The sequence below is a fragment of the Typopeltis vanoorti genome, chromosome 4 (assembly GCF_054136105.1).
Source record: "Typopeltis vanoorti isolate ZY-2024b chromosome 4, IOZ_Tvanoo_1.0, whole genome shotgun sequence".
Classification (NCBI taxonomy): domain Eukaryota; kingdom Metazoa; phylum Arthropoda; class Arachnida; order Uropygi; family Thelyphonidae; genus Typopeltis; species Typopeltis vanoorti.
The window spans coordinates 88128491-88144460 of record NC_143552.1 but is presented as its reverse complement, the minus strand read 5'-3'; the positions used below and the strand labels follow the sequence as shown (position 1 = coordinate 88144460).

Genomic DNA, 15970 nt, shown 5'->3' with positions numbered 1-15970 from the left:
GCATAACCTGGTGTGAATTTAGCAGTATGGAGAAATGGAATATCAGCATGTATCCTAAAGGAATGCTCAGCTGAATTGGCTAGGCCTTTGATATGTTTGTTTAACTTACATGTTAGGGAAGATCCCAAAGCAATAGAAAGAATGTATTAAGCAAGAGTTCATATGTACAAGAGTGGTGATTATCTGATGTGCTACCAACCTATCAGTATTTCTGTGGCTGTGATGAAGATTTTAGAGAAGTTGATAATGGCTTGGATTGACAAAGCTACACTTTGCAGGGATGTTATAGGTTTCTTAAAGGGAGGTCATGTTTTAGCAATTTTGCTATATTTTATATCAAGGGAATGAATACACTATGATAACCTTGGATTTTGGTAGGATATTTGATAGCATACCACGTGAAAAGTATTTGCATAAACTAGAGATATGGAATTGGAGTATAAACTATTGACTTGGAAAATTGGATGGCTGATTGACAGATATGGGGGCAGGATTGTGAGTCTTCCAGATTTAAGGTGACTATTGCAGTACCCCAGAGATCAGTCCTTGGATTTCTGTTGTTCAGTCTCTAAATTAATAATATTGGGAAGAACTTGACAGGAGATGATCAGTTTGCTGATCATGCAAGATAGGCAGAGCAGTCAGGGACGTTATTGATATGCAACACTTACAAAATTATTTGAATGGACTTATACTGTGGACAAATGACAATGAACTGTTAATTTAATGTTAGTAAGTGTCAAGTTTAGTAAGTGAGGTTTGGGATTGTGGAGTTATGGAAGATAGGAATTTGAAGTTCAAAAGCCACATAGCAAAAACTGTTAATACAGATTCCGTCAAAAAAATGTATACACACTTCAATAAAAGAAAACCCCGTATAAAAATTTAATACTAAATTTATACAGACATCAAGGGATGAATACAAGTTACTTTTGACTTCTACTTTGAGCACCTTGTGTAATTGTAGAAGTCAAAAGTAACTTGACTTCTACAATTACACGAGGTGCTCAAAGTTGTTACTATTAGCATCCAGACACTTATTATTAGAGCAAACTACTGCTTGTGCAACATTGGCCAAAGTGTCCAGTAGGATTGCTGCGCATGCCAATTTCTTTCTGAAGAGTCACCAGTGTAGCCTGGTTTTCTACAATACACTACATCGTTTAGAGTCCCTCATAGGTAGAAGTCCAAGGGTGTTAAATCAGGAGAACGTGGAGGGGGGGGGGAGAACTCAACTGCACCTCTTCGTCCTATCCATTGTCCCTGCAAACTCTCATCGAGGTAAGCTCTCATGTCTCGGTGGTGCACCATCTTGTTTGAAGAGAAATTGATCATTCCCATAATTGCATGAATGGCAGGTAAAATGGATGTGCATAGCATGTCTAGGTACGCTTGACCAATAACAGTACCATCAAAGAATAATTGCCCTATTAATCCCCTAGATGACAATCCACACCAGACATTGAGCCCCAGTAAATTGACTGCCTTGTCCACATGAATGCCCAGATTTTCTGGAGCCCAGTAAACACAATTATGCCGATTCACTGTTTCATTAAGCTTAAATTGTGCTTCATTAGACCAAACCATCTTCCTCACAAACTCCTCATCTACCATGCGTTGAAATACTGCATTCTTCGATCAGGATCATCTTCATTCATTGCATGTAATAATCTTGGGATGTAAACTTTCCATTTAACTAACTTTAAGAATGCAGCGTATGCTTCCACTGCTAACTCCTGTCTGATGTGCACATTGTGTAGTAGACTTCTGTGGCAAGCGTGTGAACTGTTTCAACACCATAGCCGAGGAAGCAGGACTTGTTGCTGTGCAAGGCCTCCTGGATCTTCTCTTGCACACATCACACACGATACCATGGATCTCAAATTTATCGCAGATACGTGCATTTGTCAGGTGTGTTGGAGGTTGTATTGCAAACTCATGCTTCCATTGTCGTTGAACTTCACCAACATTCTCAAATTTGAAATACCACTTTAAAATGGTCTTGTGTTTTTTTGAATGGCATTCGTGCCTTGGCCGTTTTGTTTGACTGTCCTACCGGACACGTGTGGATGCTCATATTCACGTGAGTAACATCTTTTGAGAGAACATCATACTACACATTGCTAATTCGATCCAACTTCAAAAAAAAGTCCATAGATGACATCTGTTAAAGTGTGTACACATTTTTTTTTGACAGACTCTGTACAACTCAGGATAATTGCAATGTTGAAATGAGTATTTACATATTAGGATAAGCAAGTCATTTTGTCCCCTTTACATGGCATTGATATGAATGCTTTGTGCAGATTTGGCCTCCTGGGTTCAGAGGGGATAAATATACTCTAGAAAGAGTATACTGAGAAGAGTAACAAAGATGATAATAGGATTAATAATAATAATAATTATGGAATATAGATTATGAGAACAGATGAGAATAGGTGGACTGCAGACAGATTGGATAATATGTGAAAGATCTATAAACTTCTGAATGGTGTCATAGGATATTGACTGATGAAATTTTTCATTATATGGATGGGGAGAGGACAAGGGACAAGTAGGTAAATGAAAGTTAAGTTTATGTGCAGTTGAGAAAGATTACAGCTAGATTTTTCTGTTATAGAACTGTGAGTGAGTAGAACAGTTTGCCTGTTCTACTGTTGCAATAGTGAGTGCATCTACTGTGAATGAGTTAAAGAGATATAACAGCTAGTGTGGGTGATGTATGACTTTCCTTGATGAGTCCTTGGACTCTCTGGCAGTCTCAATAATAATAATAATAATATTTTGTATTACATTGAGAAGTTTTCAATGTTGTTTTATAAAGTATGTGATTCATAAGATACTTCATATTTTTGTTTCATATAATCACACCTCTAGGAAAGAACATCCTGAGCAGTTTCCTGGTCCTGACATAAGGCATCATGCTAATGTTTCACATGAAGGCCCTGGCAAACCTCAAACAGCATTTCATTTGTTTTTTGCTGATAGATTAAAGAAATCAGAATATAGCGAGGTAACTGATTTTTATGTTTAATTTATACAAGACTTGAATGTATTAATGATAACTTACTTTATGAGAATTTATTAATACAATTAAGAAAAGTGATAAATGGATAACAGTTACGGTATTTGCTTTTTTTATGCTATGGAAGACGTTATTATTGCACAGAAACCTCTCATGGCATCCAAAACTCATCATGGGTGAAGTACACTATCCACAAAATATCTGTTGTACTGCCCCTTAAATGCATTGACAGACAAAGCAAATCACAACAGACTCTGGCATTCCCATATCTCCCTCATTCATTCACCACTCCAAATGAAAAATCTCGTCCTCACATCCTATCTACCACTCTTATTCAAATTACAGCGATGATCCTCATTCTGTCACCTTTAGCCAGGTGCTGAAAAACTTTCTCTGCATCTAAATATTTCTGTCATATCCTCTCTATTATCAACTTCTGAAGCCCACAAACTCTCAGTCTGTCATCATTGGGAGCATTCCACAGACTGCTCGCTATCTTGGTCATTTGTTTATGGAATTCTCTCCATCGTGTCTTCATTCCCCAAAAAAACCAGGTGGCAAGATCTGTGCAGTCAAGAGGAAGACCTTGAGAGGAATGATAAGTTCCTTATTTGTGCATGTTATTGTATTCTTCAATAACCAATTAATTATTGATTATTACACTACCCAATTTTGTGTCATCAGCAAAGCAACTAAATATTTTGCTTCAGAACATTTCCATTATCATTTATGTACACATTAAATAGCAGTGACCTAAGCACAGGAACTTTGATACTGCTGATCACCTGCATTCTCCTAAATTCTGTTCCTCCTATTATTATTATTATGTCACACCTCCAAGGAGTCCAAAGACTCATCGAGGGAGGGCATCTACTCTACAACTCTCCATCTTCACCACTCAATCCACTAACTACATTGAACTGCGTTATCCACACCAACATATCTACTGCCCACCAGCACCACTAGTATTTTCACAGAATCATAAGCATCCATGCCCACGACGGGATTTGTACCCGCAGCCATTTGGCTGGAGAGCAGATATGCTAACCACTCGGCCAACCAGGCCAGCTATATGCCCTCTGAACTTCAACTTCCTCTTTACCAATGTTTGGTATCTCTGCCCTCGTCACTTTCCTTGAGTACAGTTCTATGAATGTAATACACATTTTATGATCTTTTTGATCCCAAAATGTATGTACAACATTACACATGTTAAACTGACTTCCATTATCTTTTTTGCTCATAGTGTCAATCAATTTATATCATCCTTCAAGCTTTCTACATCGCTCTTGATTATTACACTACCCAATTTTGTGTCATCAGCAAAGCAACTAAATATTTTGCTTCAGAACATTTCCATGTACACATTAAACAGCAGTGGCCTAAGCACAGGGACTTTGACACTGCTGATCACCTGCATTCTCCTAGATTCTTTACCTGTTTGTTCATCATTCATTCTCTTATCCATATCACCAACTTCATATACATCCCAATTTATTTCATTTTGTGTAATAGGATTCTGTGTTGTATTCTGTCAAGCAACTTCACAAAATCCAGCAGTATCATCTTATTATAAAACACAAGTTTTATATTATAAAACGTGAGTAAATTATAAGGCATGACTGGTCCCTCACAAGGCTATGCTGCTCTCCATAGAGTATTAATGATCTTATCCACACATTCCTGAATTCTGTATTTGGCCACCTTTTCCAATTTCTTTACCACTATTCCCTAAGATATTACAGTTTTGGGCTTCTTATATGCAATGGAGACTATTTCTTCTACTGGGGATTTTATGAGAGCTGAGAATTAAGTTTAACAGCCTAGTCAGAAGCAGTAGCAATTCCTATGTACCTGCTCATAATATATACACTGATATCCTATCTAATCCAACCATATTTATATCGAGATTCTGCAATATCCTAAGTACCCCCAATGTGTGTCTTCAGACTTAAGTGCTGAGTGAAACCTCATGTTAGAGGCCCATCACTGAGAAAGGATTTAAAATAACATTTAATTCTTCCAATATTTCATCTCAGTCACTGAGACATTGTCAGTCAGGGAGTAAAATATGAGACTTGTAATACACACAGACAAAGGCAGCATAAACTTACGAGGGTTGCTTGAAATGTTTTGTAAATCTCCAATAGATGGCAGCACAATTCTTTCATTTATACCAGTGTCAGCATGTATCATCTTTTTCATGACCCCCCAGAAAAATTTTCACATGTGACACGTAGTTCTTGTTTTGCAAACATTTAAAATGACTATGTTCACATTTTTTTTTATAAAAATGGAGGAAAAATGAGTTTTGTACAGTAATAAAACACTTTTATTTGAAGAAGTGGACGGCCGTGCAGATCAAAGCTGAGTTAGATGGGGATTCTGCACCTGCATTAAAGACTATTTATTTTTGGATAAATGAGTTTAAACGTGGTCGTAAGTCCATCAAAGATGAAGCATCCTTGGATGCCTGACTGAGTTCACTACGAAGAAAATGATTGAAAAAATCGATGGTATTGTTATGGAAGACCACCGAGTGAAAGTGCGTGAGATTGCTGGGATTGTAAGCATCTCAACTGAACAGGCATATAATATCCTGCATGACAAATTGCACATGAAAAAGCTGTGTGCAAAATAGGTGCTGCGATTGTTGACAGTCTATCAAAAATGCATGTGAAAAGACATTTTAATGCAGTGTTTGGCAACTTTTAATCACAATTCGCAAGATTTTTTTGTGTCAATTCATGACTGTAGATAAAACTTGGATCCAACACTAAACACCTGAGTCCAAGCAGCAGTCAAAACAGTGGACAATGCCTGGCGAAAAAAGCGAAGACCATTTTGTCAGCTGGGAAGGTGATGGCCACTGTTTGTTGGGATTCCCAAGGAATTATCATGATAGACTATTTGGAACAGGGTAAGACAATAACAGGAGTCTATTATGCATAATTGTTTCACCGTTTAAAAGAAGAACTGAAGAAAAAATAACACCAAGATTGGTGCACAAAAAAGTGCGCTTCTTTCATCAAAGCAATGCACCGTCCTACACATCGTCCATTGCAATGGCAAAATTGCACGATTGAGGATCGAATTGGTTTCATGTGTATGCAGTAAATGGCAGCATTATATAAGTTCTTCCATCTGGCAAATTCAGTCCATATATTTATGCATGGACTCATTTGCATTTGCTTCTCCTCCTTGATTTTTTTTTAGCATAGCATGGCAGTAAATTCACGGTCTTTAATCTCTTGTTATTCTTTTTCACCTTCTCCAGTAACTTTTGCATCTTCTCATACAATATTTTTCACCTTTCGGTTCATTAGTGCTTGCAAGATCATTTCTTTCACTTTTTTTTGTATTCTGACTTCTTAATTTTTGCACTAGGGAAACAAAATAATAGTCTTGCTTTCGTTAAGTACAACACGGGTTAAAAAAAAAGACCCAACTTTTGCTATAAAGACTTTATTGCTCATTTTACAACACCCTCTCCTTCAAAGTATTCACCCTCTACTGGCGACATGCCATTCCCAACGTTTCTTCCATTGTTGGAATGCTTCCTGGAATGCACTTGCGCAGAGTTCTCTTATCACATTTTCCTGAATCTCCTTATGGTTTGGAAACGATGTCCTTTCAAAGTGGTTATAAGTTTGGGAAACAGGAAAAAGTCTGCTGGGGCTAAGTCTGGAGAGTGGATGGGGCACAATGGATGTCTGATGTTTTGCCATATAATTGTAGGTGAGGAGCGATGCGTGAGCCAGCACATTGTCAACATCCAAATCTGGCTTTCCCACAATTTGGGCCTCTTCTTGTGCCCAGCATCCCTCAAATGTACTAAAACTTCCTGGTACAACTCTTTGTTTACCATCTGACCACATGGTACAAATTCATAATGGACAGTTCCTTTCCAATCAAAAACACAATCAACATCACCGTTCTTCACTTTTTAAAATGCTTAAACCACTCGTAGCACTGTGTTCGGCTCGTACAGTCTTCCCCGTATGCTTGGTTAAGCAATTGAAATGTCTTTGTAAAATTTTTACCAAGTGTGCTGCAAAATTTCATGTAAAATGTGATTAACTTCATCACATTATACATGTTGTTCTTCAAGCTCTTTCATTGTCACTAATCTGATGAACAGCTTGTGCACATGCTCACTTCAGCAGATGTAACTCAGCGACTAATACTCATAGCAGAATGGGGCAAATGGCAGTTTGTTGTCAAAACTTCACTGTGTCAACCAGCACAGAGAGTGCAGTGCGCTCTCTGTGCTGGTTGGCATGTTATTTAAAAACTTTGGTCTTTTTTTGAACTTGCCTCATACTCCTTTTATCGTGAATCACCATAAAAATCTCCTTGCTTTCCTTTTTTCCTTTCTTTCGTAATTACATGGTGGCATTTGTTATGCTGAATTATGGAGACAACTACTATGTTAAAGCAGTAACTTTAATATAAACCTAGATAATTACTTGACATTTCAACCTTCATATATTAAGGTCATCATCTGGAGTACACATACACACAGTGAGACAAGCTATGTTATAGTCAACATAGTATGCTGGAGTATCACTAATTTGATCGACCATTAAATTACTACTCTGACTACTGGTGGGGGTCGAAAAAAAAAAAAAACCTTCATCAAAGCTAGACTCCAGTTATTTAATATGGTTAGAGAATACCATCATTTAATTTGGAGGTGAGGGTAGTATTACGAGTAGCCAAATCAGTGTCTGAAATAAAAGTTGAAATTATCAATAATTAAAGTTGTTACCCTAACACAGATGTCTCCATAATTTACCATAATGGATTACTGTTCTACTCACTCTCATATGTTTCTGTTTTTGCCTTGCACGTCTTGTTTCTTTCTCTTCTGAGCTCTAACATTCACCTGAGGTGTATCCAATTGTTTGATTTCACTTGTTGTCCTGTGAAGGACTGAACATAATTATGCTATTTCTTTCATGCATGAGGTCCCCTTTGTTCTCTTGACTTACTTTCCACCACTGCACTTTTATTAATAACACCTACACACGAGTGGCACTCATTCTCAAAGTACATCTGGCTTAACTGCTCGCCAGTCTCACATTCTTTCCACAAATCTTTTTCCCTTTCATGATGCATACCTATCACTCTCACACACACACACACACACACACACACACACACACACACACACACACACACACACACACACACACACACACACACACTCTCTCCACTGAACAAAATCCTGTGTATTATAAATAATCCTAACAGAGATGTCTTAGTCACCATTGTTTTGTTATTCCATTATGTATTGTTTTTTATTCTATTACTCATTAACACCATAGTGATATACAAAAAACTGCAAGTTCACCTAATATTATTAATTTAATTTTTAAAAAAAATTGCTTATCTTTCTACATCACTCTCATCATGCACCATGCATGTCACTTTCTAGTAGTATAGCAAGCCTTTCCTTTTTGTCTTACTATTCCATCTAATTTTATTGAGCAGTCATTTATTTGAAAGCTCAAGATGTCATAATCATTATCTCAAGGGTTTTCAAAATAAACGACTACTCAATAAAATTAAATGGAAATAGTAAGAAGACAAAAAGCAAAGGCTTGCTATACTACTTATGAAAGTGACATGAATGTGCATGAATAAGAGTGATGTAGAAAGATAAGCAATTTTTTTAAAATTAAATTAATAATAATAATATTCTTCTTCTTCTTCTGCAGCTTCTCCCACTTAAGTGGGGTCACTGTTTGTAATGAGTCTCCTCCACACCTTCCTGTCTTGGGCTGTCACCACATCCAAGTTCTTCATCTTCAAGTCCTCTTCTACCAGCTCCCTCCATCTCTTCTTTGGCCGCCCACGCTTCCACCTTCCTTGCACATCCACCATCTGCATGACCCTTCTTCCCACATATTCGTCCTCCCTCCTCATCACATGACCAAACCATCTCAACCTTGCCTCCTGTATTTTCGCTCCTAAGTTCGTAACTTTCACTGTTCCCCTGACATAGTCATTTCTCAGACGATCCTTTCTGGTCACACCGCACATCCACCTAAGCATTCTCATCTCTGCTACTTCCATCCTGCTGATGTTATTTTTCCTCAGGGCCACAGTTTCTATAGCATATGTCATAGCTGGCCTCACTACTGTCCTATAAATTTTGCCTTTCAGATTGATCGGCACCCTCTTATCGCATAACACTCCAGCCATCTCCCTCCAGTTCCTCCAACCCACTTGTATCCTGCATCCCACTTCCTTCTCAGCTCCTCCATCTTCTTCCACTGTTGAACCTAAGTATCTAAAGTCTCTCACCTTCCTGATGACATTTCCTTCCAGCTCCAGATCTGTCTCCTGACCGCCGCCACCCACTGCGCAACACATATACTCTGTCTTACTTCTGCTCAGTCTCATACCTCTCTCTTCCAGTACTTTTCTCCATCTTTCCAGTTTAGTTCCCGCTTCTTCTCTTGAATCTACACACAGCAAGATGTCATCTGCATACAACATTGTCCAAGGCGCATCTTCTCTCACCTCCTCTGTTACCACTTCCATCACAATATTAAAGAGAAACGGACTTAATGCTGACCCTTGATGCAAGCCAACTGTTACTTGAAAACTTTCTGTCTGTCCCAAACAGGTCCGAACACTTGTCTTCACATTTCTGTACATTTCCAGCAACAACCTGACATATTTCTCCAGCACCTTCTTCTCCCTCAGACATCTCCCGACTTCTTGCCTCCTTGACACTCTATCGTATGCTTTCTCCAGATCAATAAATACCAGATGTAGCTCCCTTTGTTTCTCTCGAAATTTTTTCATCATCTGTCGTAACCCAAAGATAGCATCTGTTGTTGATCTACCAGGCATGAAGCCAAATTGTTCCTTTGCAATCTCTACCTCCTTCCTCAATCTACCATCAAGAACCCTTTCTAGGATCTTCATTGTGTGGGACATCAACTTTATTCCTCTGTAATTTTTACAGTCTTGTGCATCCCCTTTACCCTTGTAGATGGGAACAAGAGTACTCTCCCTCCATTCCTTGGGTATATTTTCCTGTTGGCAAACTTTCATGAACAGGTCCCACAGCAGGTCAATTCCCTCTTCCCCCAGTGCCTTCCATGCATCCACTGGAATTCTGTCCCCCTGTCGGGGCCCACCGATTTTCCATTCCTCATCCTCTTCATGGCCTCCGTCACTTCCATTTTACTGATGTTCTGCACCATCCCCTCAGAAGGCTGCCCATCTCCTTGTATATGTGAGTCCTTGCATTTTTCTCATTCAGAAGTCCCTCAAAGTATATTTTCCATCTGTTTCTTATGTCCACATCCTTCCATAATACTCTTCCTTCAGCATCTTTGATTTGCCTCACATGTAAGATGTCCTTTGCTGCTTTGTTTCTACATTTTGCTAGTTGGTAAATTTTTCTCTGTCCTTCCTTTGTTTCTAATTGATCATACAGATCTTGATATGCCATGGCCTTTGCCTGTGCCACAACTCTCTTGGCTTCTTGCTTTCTCTCTTTGTACACCTCTATGTCCTCTTCCACTCTTGACTCATCCCACTTCTGCTTTGCCTTCCTCTTAGCTGTCACTGCCACTTGTACATCATTATTCCAACACCAACCCTCCTTCTGCTCTCTAATCTTTCCAGATGTCTCACCAAGCACCTCGATTGCACAGCTCAGGATTACTTTTGAATTATGTTTCCACCAATCTTGTACACTTTCCAGTCCATCCGAAATCCTCTCTAACGCCCTCTCCCTAAAACGATTCCTCACACTCTCCTCTTTTAAGCGAAACCACTTAATTGTCTTCATCCCATGGCATCCAGAAGTTCTTATCTTCGATCTTATTTTAAAGTCTGTGCACTGCAGTCGGTGTTGTGCTACTTGATCTGTTGGAATTACTTTACCATTTGTCACAACCTTAAGATGTTTTCTTCTAGTCAAAATGTAGTCAATTTGTGAGCTGTTGTTACCATTCCTAAATGTTATCAAATGTTCTTCCCTCTTGTAGAAAAACGAGTTCACAGTTGCCAGATCAAACGCTACTGCAAAGTCCACAACCCTCTCTCCTTCCTGGTTCTTCATTCCCACTCCGTGGCCACCATGCACCCTTTCACAGTCTCTATTCTGTCTTCCTATGTGCCCGTTCAAGTCTCCTCCGACAATCACCATCTCATTTTCTTCCAATTCCCTCATTTCTTCATCTAACACGTTCCAGAACTCATCTTTTTCCTCTGCTGTACAACCAACTTGCGGGGCATATACACATAATACAACGACCCGCTCTTCTCCAAGACCCAATTTCATTCGCATGATTCTGTCGTTCCTTCTACCCATGTCCAGTACTTCACCCTTCATTCTACCACATACCACAATTCCTACACCATTTCTTCCCTCGTTATTCGCTCCAGAGTAGAACAATTTATATCCATCTCCCAGTTCCTTTGCCTTTCCACCTTGTCTCCTGCACACATAAAATGTCCAACTTCCTCTTCCTCATCATGTCTGCCACCTCTCTTCCCCTTCCAGTCATGCTTCCAACATTCAGTATTCCCACTTGCAACATCCTCTCCACCTGTTGGGCTCGCTTCTTTAACCGCACCTGCCCTTGATGCGGTAGTCCTCGTCCACTTCTCGCAGCTGTAGGACGATGTGGCTGCGCATTGCTTAAGGGGTACGTCCTAGCCCTGATATCATTTTCTCTTTGACTCATAATCATAGTTTGAGTTGGCACTGAAGTTTTCCGACCGGATGCCCTTCCTGACATCAACCCTCGCATTTATCTGGGCTTGGGACCGGCACCTATTGAGGCTAGCTTGCCTCCTTCGGTGGCTGCATAAGACGAAATATCTTAGCAAGATAGGAAAGACTCACCCCTAGCCCTCGAATACTCTAATAGCATCAGGGGGAAGGAGCAAGGAGAGGAGAAAGAAGCAAAGAAAGAAGAGGAGGGACCAGTCTACAGAATAATATAACAGATATATATTACATGAAGTAAGGCATGGTCCAGCATCAGGTACCTCGGGTTTGCCATGCCCGTACTCACTAAAGTGAGTCCTTGAGGTATAAATACTTGGATAGGACTGCTACGGATCTCCCTCCTACCAACACCATCACTAATTTAATTAATAATATTAACCTAATATTATTAATTAAATTAAAATATTAGGTTAATTAAATTAATAATATTATAATTAATCATATTATCAGAAGTTACATGAACAGTATGCATGAACTGATAAAGCTGGAACAAATATGTTGGCATTTGTTCCAGCTCTATCAGTTGAAGTGCAGAAGAGAAACAACATGATTATAAATTGGGATCCTCCCAAGTCTCAAAAGAAAGAAAGTATATAAACTATTAAAAAACAAAACGAGATTACCTGTAAACTTAAAACCTTTTCATGTCAAAACCCAGGATACATGGGATCTCTATGATTCATAAACCTAAAAGTCTCCTTCATCCAATAGTTAACAGCATATGCAGCCCCACCTAAAAACTGACCAAACATTTATCTAAATCACTCTTCCCCTTCTCACACACACAGGCAACTGTTTTATAAAAAAATTAATCTTGACAGATTCTGACATCATGGTCACTTTGACATTACTTCGCTGTTCACCAGTGTATCTTTAGAAAAGACTTTATCTTATGAAACTACATTTCCCCTCTGATATAATTGAATTATTCAAATCCACCATTTATTCTGGTTATTTTTATGGAAAGGAAAAATATATAAATACTTGGATAGGACTGCTACGGATCTCCCTCCTACCAGCACCATCACTAGCCAACTTCCACATGGAACATTTGAAAACAGCACTCAACACAGCTACACTCAAACCAGTGGTCTGGCTGTGCTATGTTGATGATATGTTTGCTATTTGGCCTCTTGGCCCAGACACATCGGATACATGTTTAGCATTCTCAACAGCCAGATCCTAAAATAAACTTCACACTAGAAAAAAAAAGTAACAGTAGTCTCCCCTTTCTAGATATGCAAGTGACAATACTTTCTAATGGCTCATTTTCCATTTACAGAAAACCTACAACACACAGGAAGGTACTTACATAAGCAATCACACCACCCATCCCAACAATATGGCATCCTCAAAACATATATTCACCAAGTCAGAGCTATTTGTTCAAATGATACAGCCTTTAAAACTAAGCTCAGGTACCATTGCAACACCTTTTTAGCCAATGGCTACAGCCTGTGTAAATTAGATAAAATATACATCCCCCCCCCCAACCCTCTTACAAGCAACACACAAGATCATGGCAAAACTATTCCAATCTCATATATTAAGAGCACATCTAGCTAAACTTCTCTACAAACATGATCTCCATGCTACATTTAAACCACTCATGCAGCTAACTACTTTCATCCACTCTCCTTGGGGTACACAACAACTGGGCGATGGCCAAATGGGCAACGGACAACTGGGTGACAGAATAAAAGATCAAATATGCAATTCTATTCTGTTGATCTATTACCAGGTAAATTTAAATAATATTTTTTTGAGAAATGAGTTAAAAGAACAGTATAAACATAAAATTTGAAAAATCTCACTTATAATTAAGTTTATTTTTATTGTATAGAATTACGAATTGTATAGAAGTTATATTGAAATTTCCCATACAAAAAAATGAGTCAGCTAGTTAATAAATATTTATATTATATATTTTCATTTATATCATATATCAAAATTTGTAGGATCGTTTAAGAAAGAGATGGTTAAAAAGAGTGGTCCAAAAATGATTTAAAAATGAGAAGGTATAATTGCACAGTATTAAAATAAAGAAAAAATATAGTTTTGTTTTAATTCATTTATTAATATTATTTTGTAATTAACAAACATATTTACAAATGTTACATATATACAATAAAACAAAAAAGTATATGAAATTCAAGACAATTTTTTTGAATTTATTAATTCATATTATAGTTATATGCAATACCATGTAAATATTCTATTATATTTTCCCTATCGTAATTAATAACTTTTTTCAAAATTCTTTGGTCAGCTTCATCGTAAAGTCTACGTTTGTGCTCATGTTGAAAACCTGCTACTGCTCTTTCATAATCAACATCATATATTTTTTGTAGTCCATTTATAAAAATCCATAAATTTGGATGACTTACGCTGCTTCCAAAGCTCAATTGCAGTTTTCAATGACAGGCTTCTGCAAAATTATTTGTCCTATCGCTTCCAGTTATTGTTCTTTGGTGCACAGACCAAATGTTTGAGGGAAAAATCGGTGGAGCCCTGGTTCTGTTATTCCTTAGATGACCTCTGTATGTGTTCGTAAACCATTCTAAAATTGGTTCAAATTCATTGGATAAATAATTGCTTATGAAGATTTTGTACGAGATGAAAAAAGCAACCATTTATGTTAGCTTGTGTAAATACTATACGTAACGCTTGATGAATGGCAATTTCAAAATCGACATTTATATTTTCGGGATCTAGTAATGGGCACATTTCATGTATTATCATATAAAATAATTTTTTGTATGTTTCAAGAGTCTTATTAGGTAATAAACAATATATAAAACAGGGAAAACAGGACCTCCATCCTTTCTAGCCAAAATAACAAAAATTTAAGCAAAAAGAGGGGGAGAAAGTAAAAATGTGCCATCCATAAATAATTCATTCATGCTTTGGCTCCACATTGCATGGCTTTCACAACCAAAAATTAATATTCTCATGGGGTCGAACCTGTTCTGATCCAGAATCAGCCAATAAAAAACGTTCAAATTGTGATGAACTGAATTCATAATTTAAGTATTCTTCAGGAATAATTATTGTTTCCCTAGAACCAGGATTAACTGGGGCTTTTAAATTTTTTAATCTTCTTCTTTGAATATTTCTGCACAGACTGCTATGATTTGGAAGCATTCCTTCTACCGCAGAAGAAACATTTTGTAGAACTTGAGTTCTGATTTGTGATGGGTTGCTCATTGTCGTATGCGCTAATTTTTTGGCTGTTGTACTATCTTCTTGTGTTATTACTCTGGACGCATTTCCAGAACTGCTACATGTGGTGTGTTCCTGTTTTTCAGAAATTAGTGATCCATCACTGACACTTGTCCAGATTCTACCTTTGCATCTTTTATATTTATTTTCACATCGCCAAAATTGAATTGAACTTTTCTTATCAATCTTGTCTTTAACATAAAGATACCCAGTCCAAGCATATTTTTCCTTGTCTCTTTGACTTAATATTCTTGAATTATCCATTTCTGAAGAATAGAAACAAGAAATATAAATATAAAAATAAAATTAAAAAAAGTTTTCACTATTGATATAATTAAGAATTTTTTCAGTACTATTTGAAAAATAGTACTGAAAAAATTCATATCAATAGTGAAATATTTCTTTACTTCTATATAATTGTACTTAGCAATTTGTTTCATTTGAGAGATAATCAAGAGTTTGAACTTTATTTAAATTAATTTAGATGTCACGTATACAATTTAGTATACAATTAAGATTATAAATTTTGAATGCATACCTTTTATTTACTGAAACTTGTTCTTTGTGCATGGCAACTGTAACGTTGACACAAATATCGGAAACGATGTAATAAACAAACAAACAACTAGTCTTACTGTTTAATAGAAGTCAAAATATCTTGTGAATGTGTATTAAACTAAATAACCACACACAAAACGCCCAAATGATAAATTGCCAAACAAGACACCTTACGCAGTGAAGCTCAGAAATACTTCTTCAGACAATAAAAATAAACTTAATTAAAAGCAGATTTTTCAAATTTTATGTTTATACCGTAATTCTATAGGAAATTTCAATATAACTTCGTTACAATTCGTAATTCTACACAAAATAAACTTAATTATTAGCAAGATTTTTCAATTTTTTTTGTTTATACCATTCTTTTAACTCATTTTTACCTGGTAATAGATCAACAGAAT

At 37.3% G+C, this 15970-nt stretch overlaps 1 protein-coding gene across 4 annotated transcripts in view; it reads left to right on the top strand.

The window, feature by feature from the left end:
• The window catches only part of LOC150107481 (nucleolar transcription factor 1-A-like), a 554391-nt gene that overhangs the window by 306764 nt on the left and 231657 nt on the right, over positions 1 to 15970 (top strand). For all 4 annotated transcript variants that reach the window (XM_090391894.1, XM_090391895.1, XM_090391896.1 and 1 more), the window contains exon 7: positions 2878 to 3013. In XM_090391894.1, coding sequence (XP_090248020.1) covers positions 2878 to 3013 — 136 coding nt within the window. The remainder of the gene's footprint in view (positions 1 to 2877; positions 3014 to 15970) is intronic.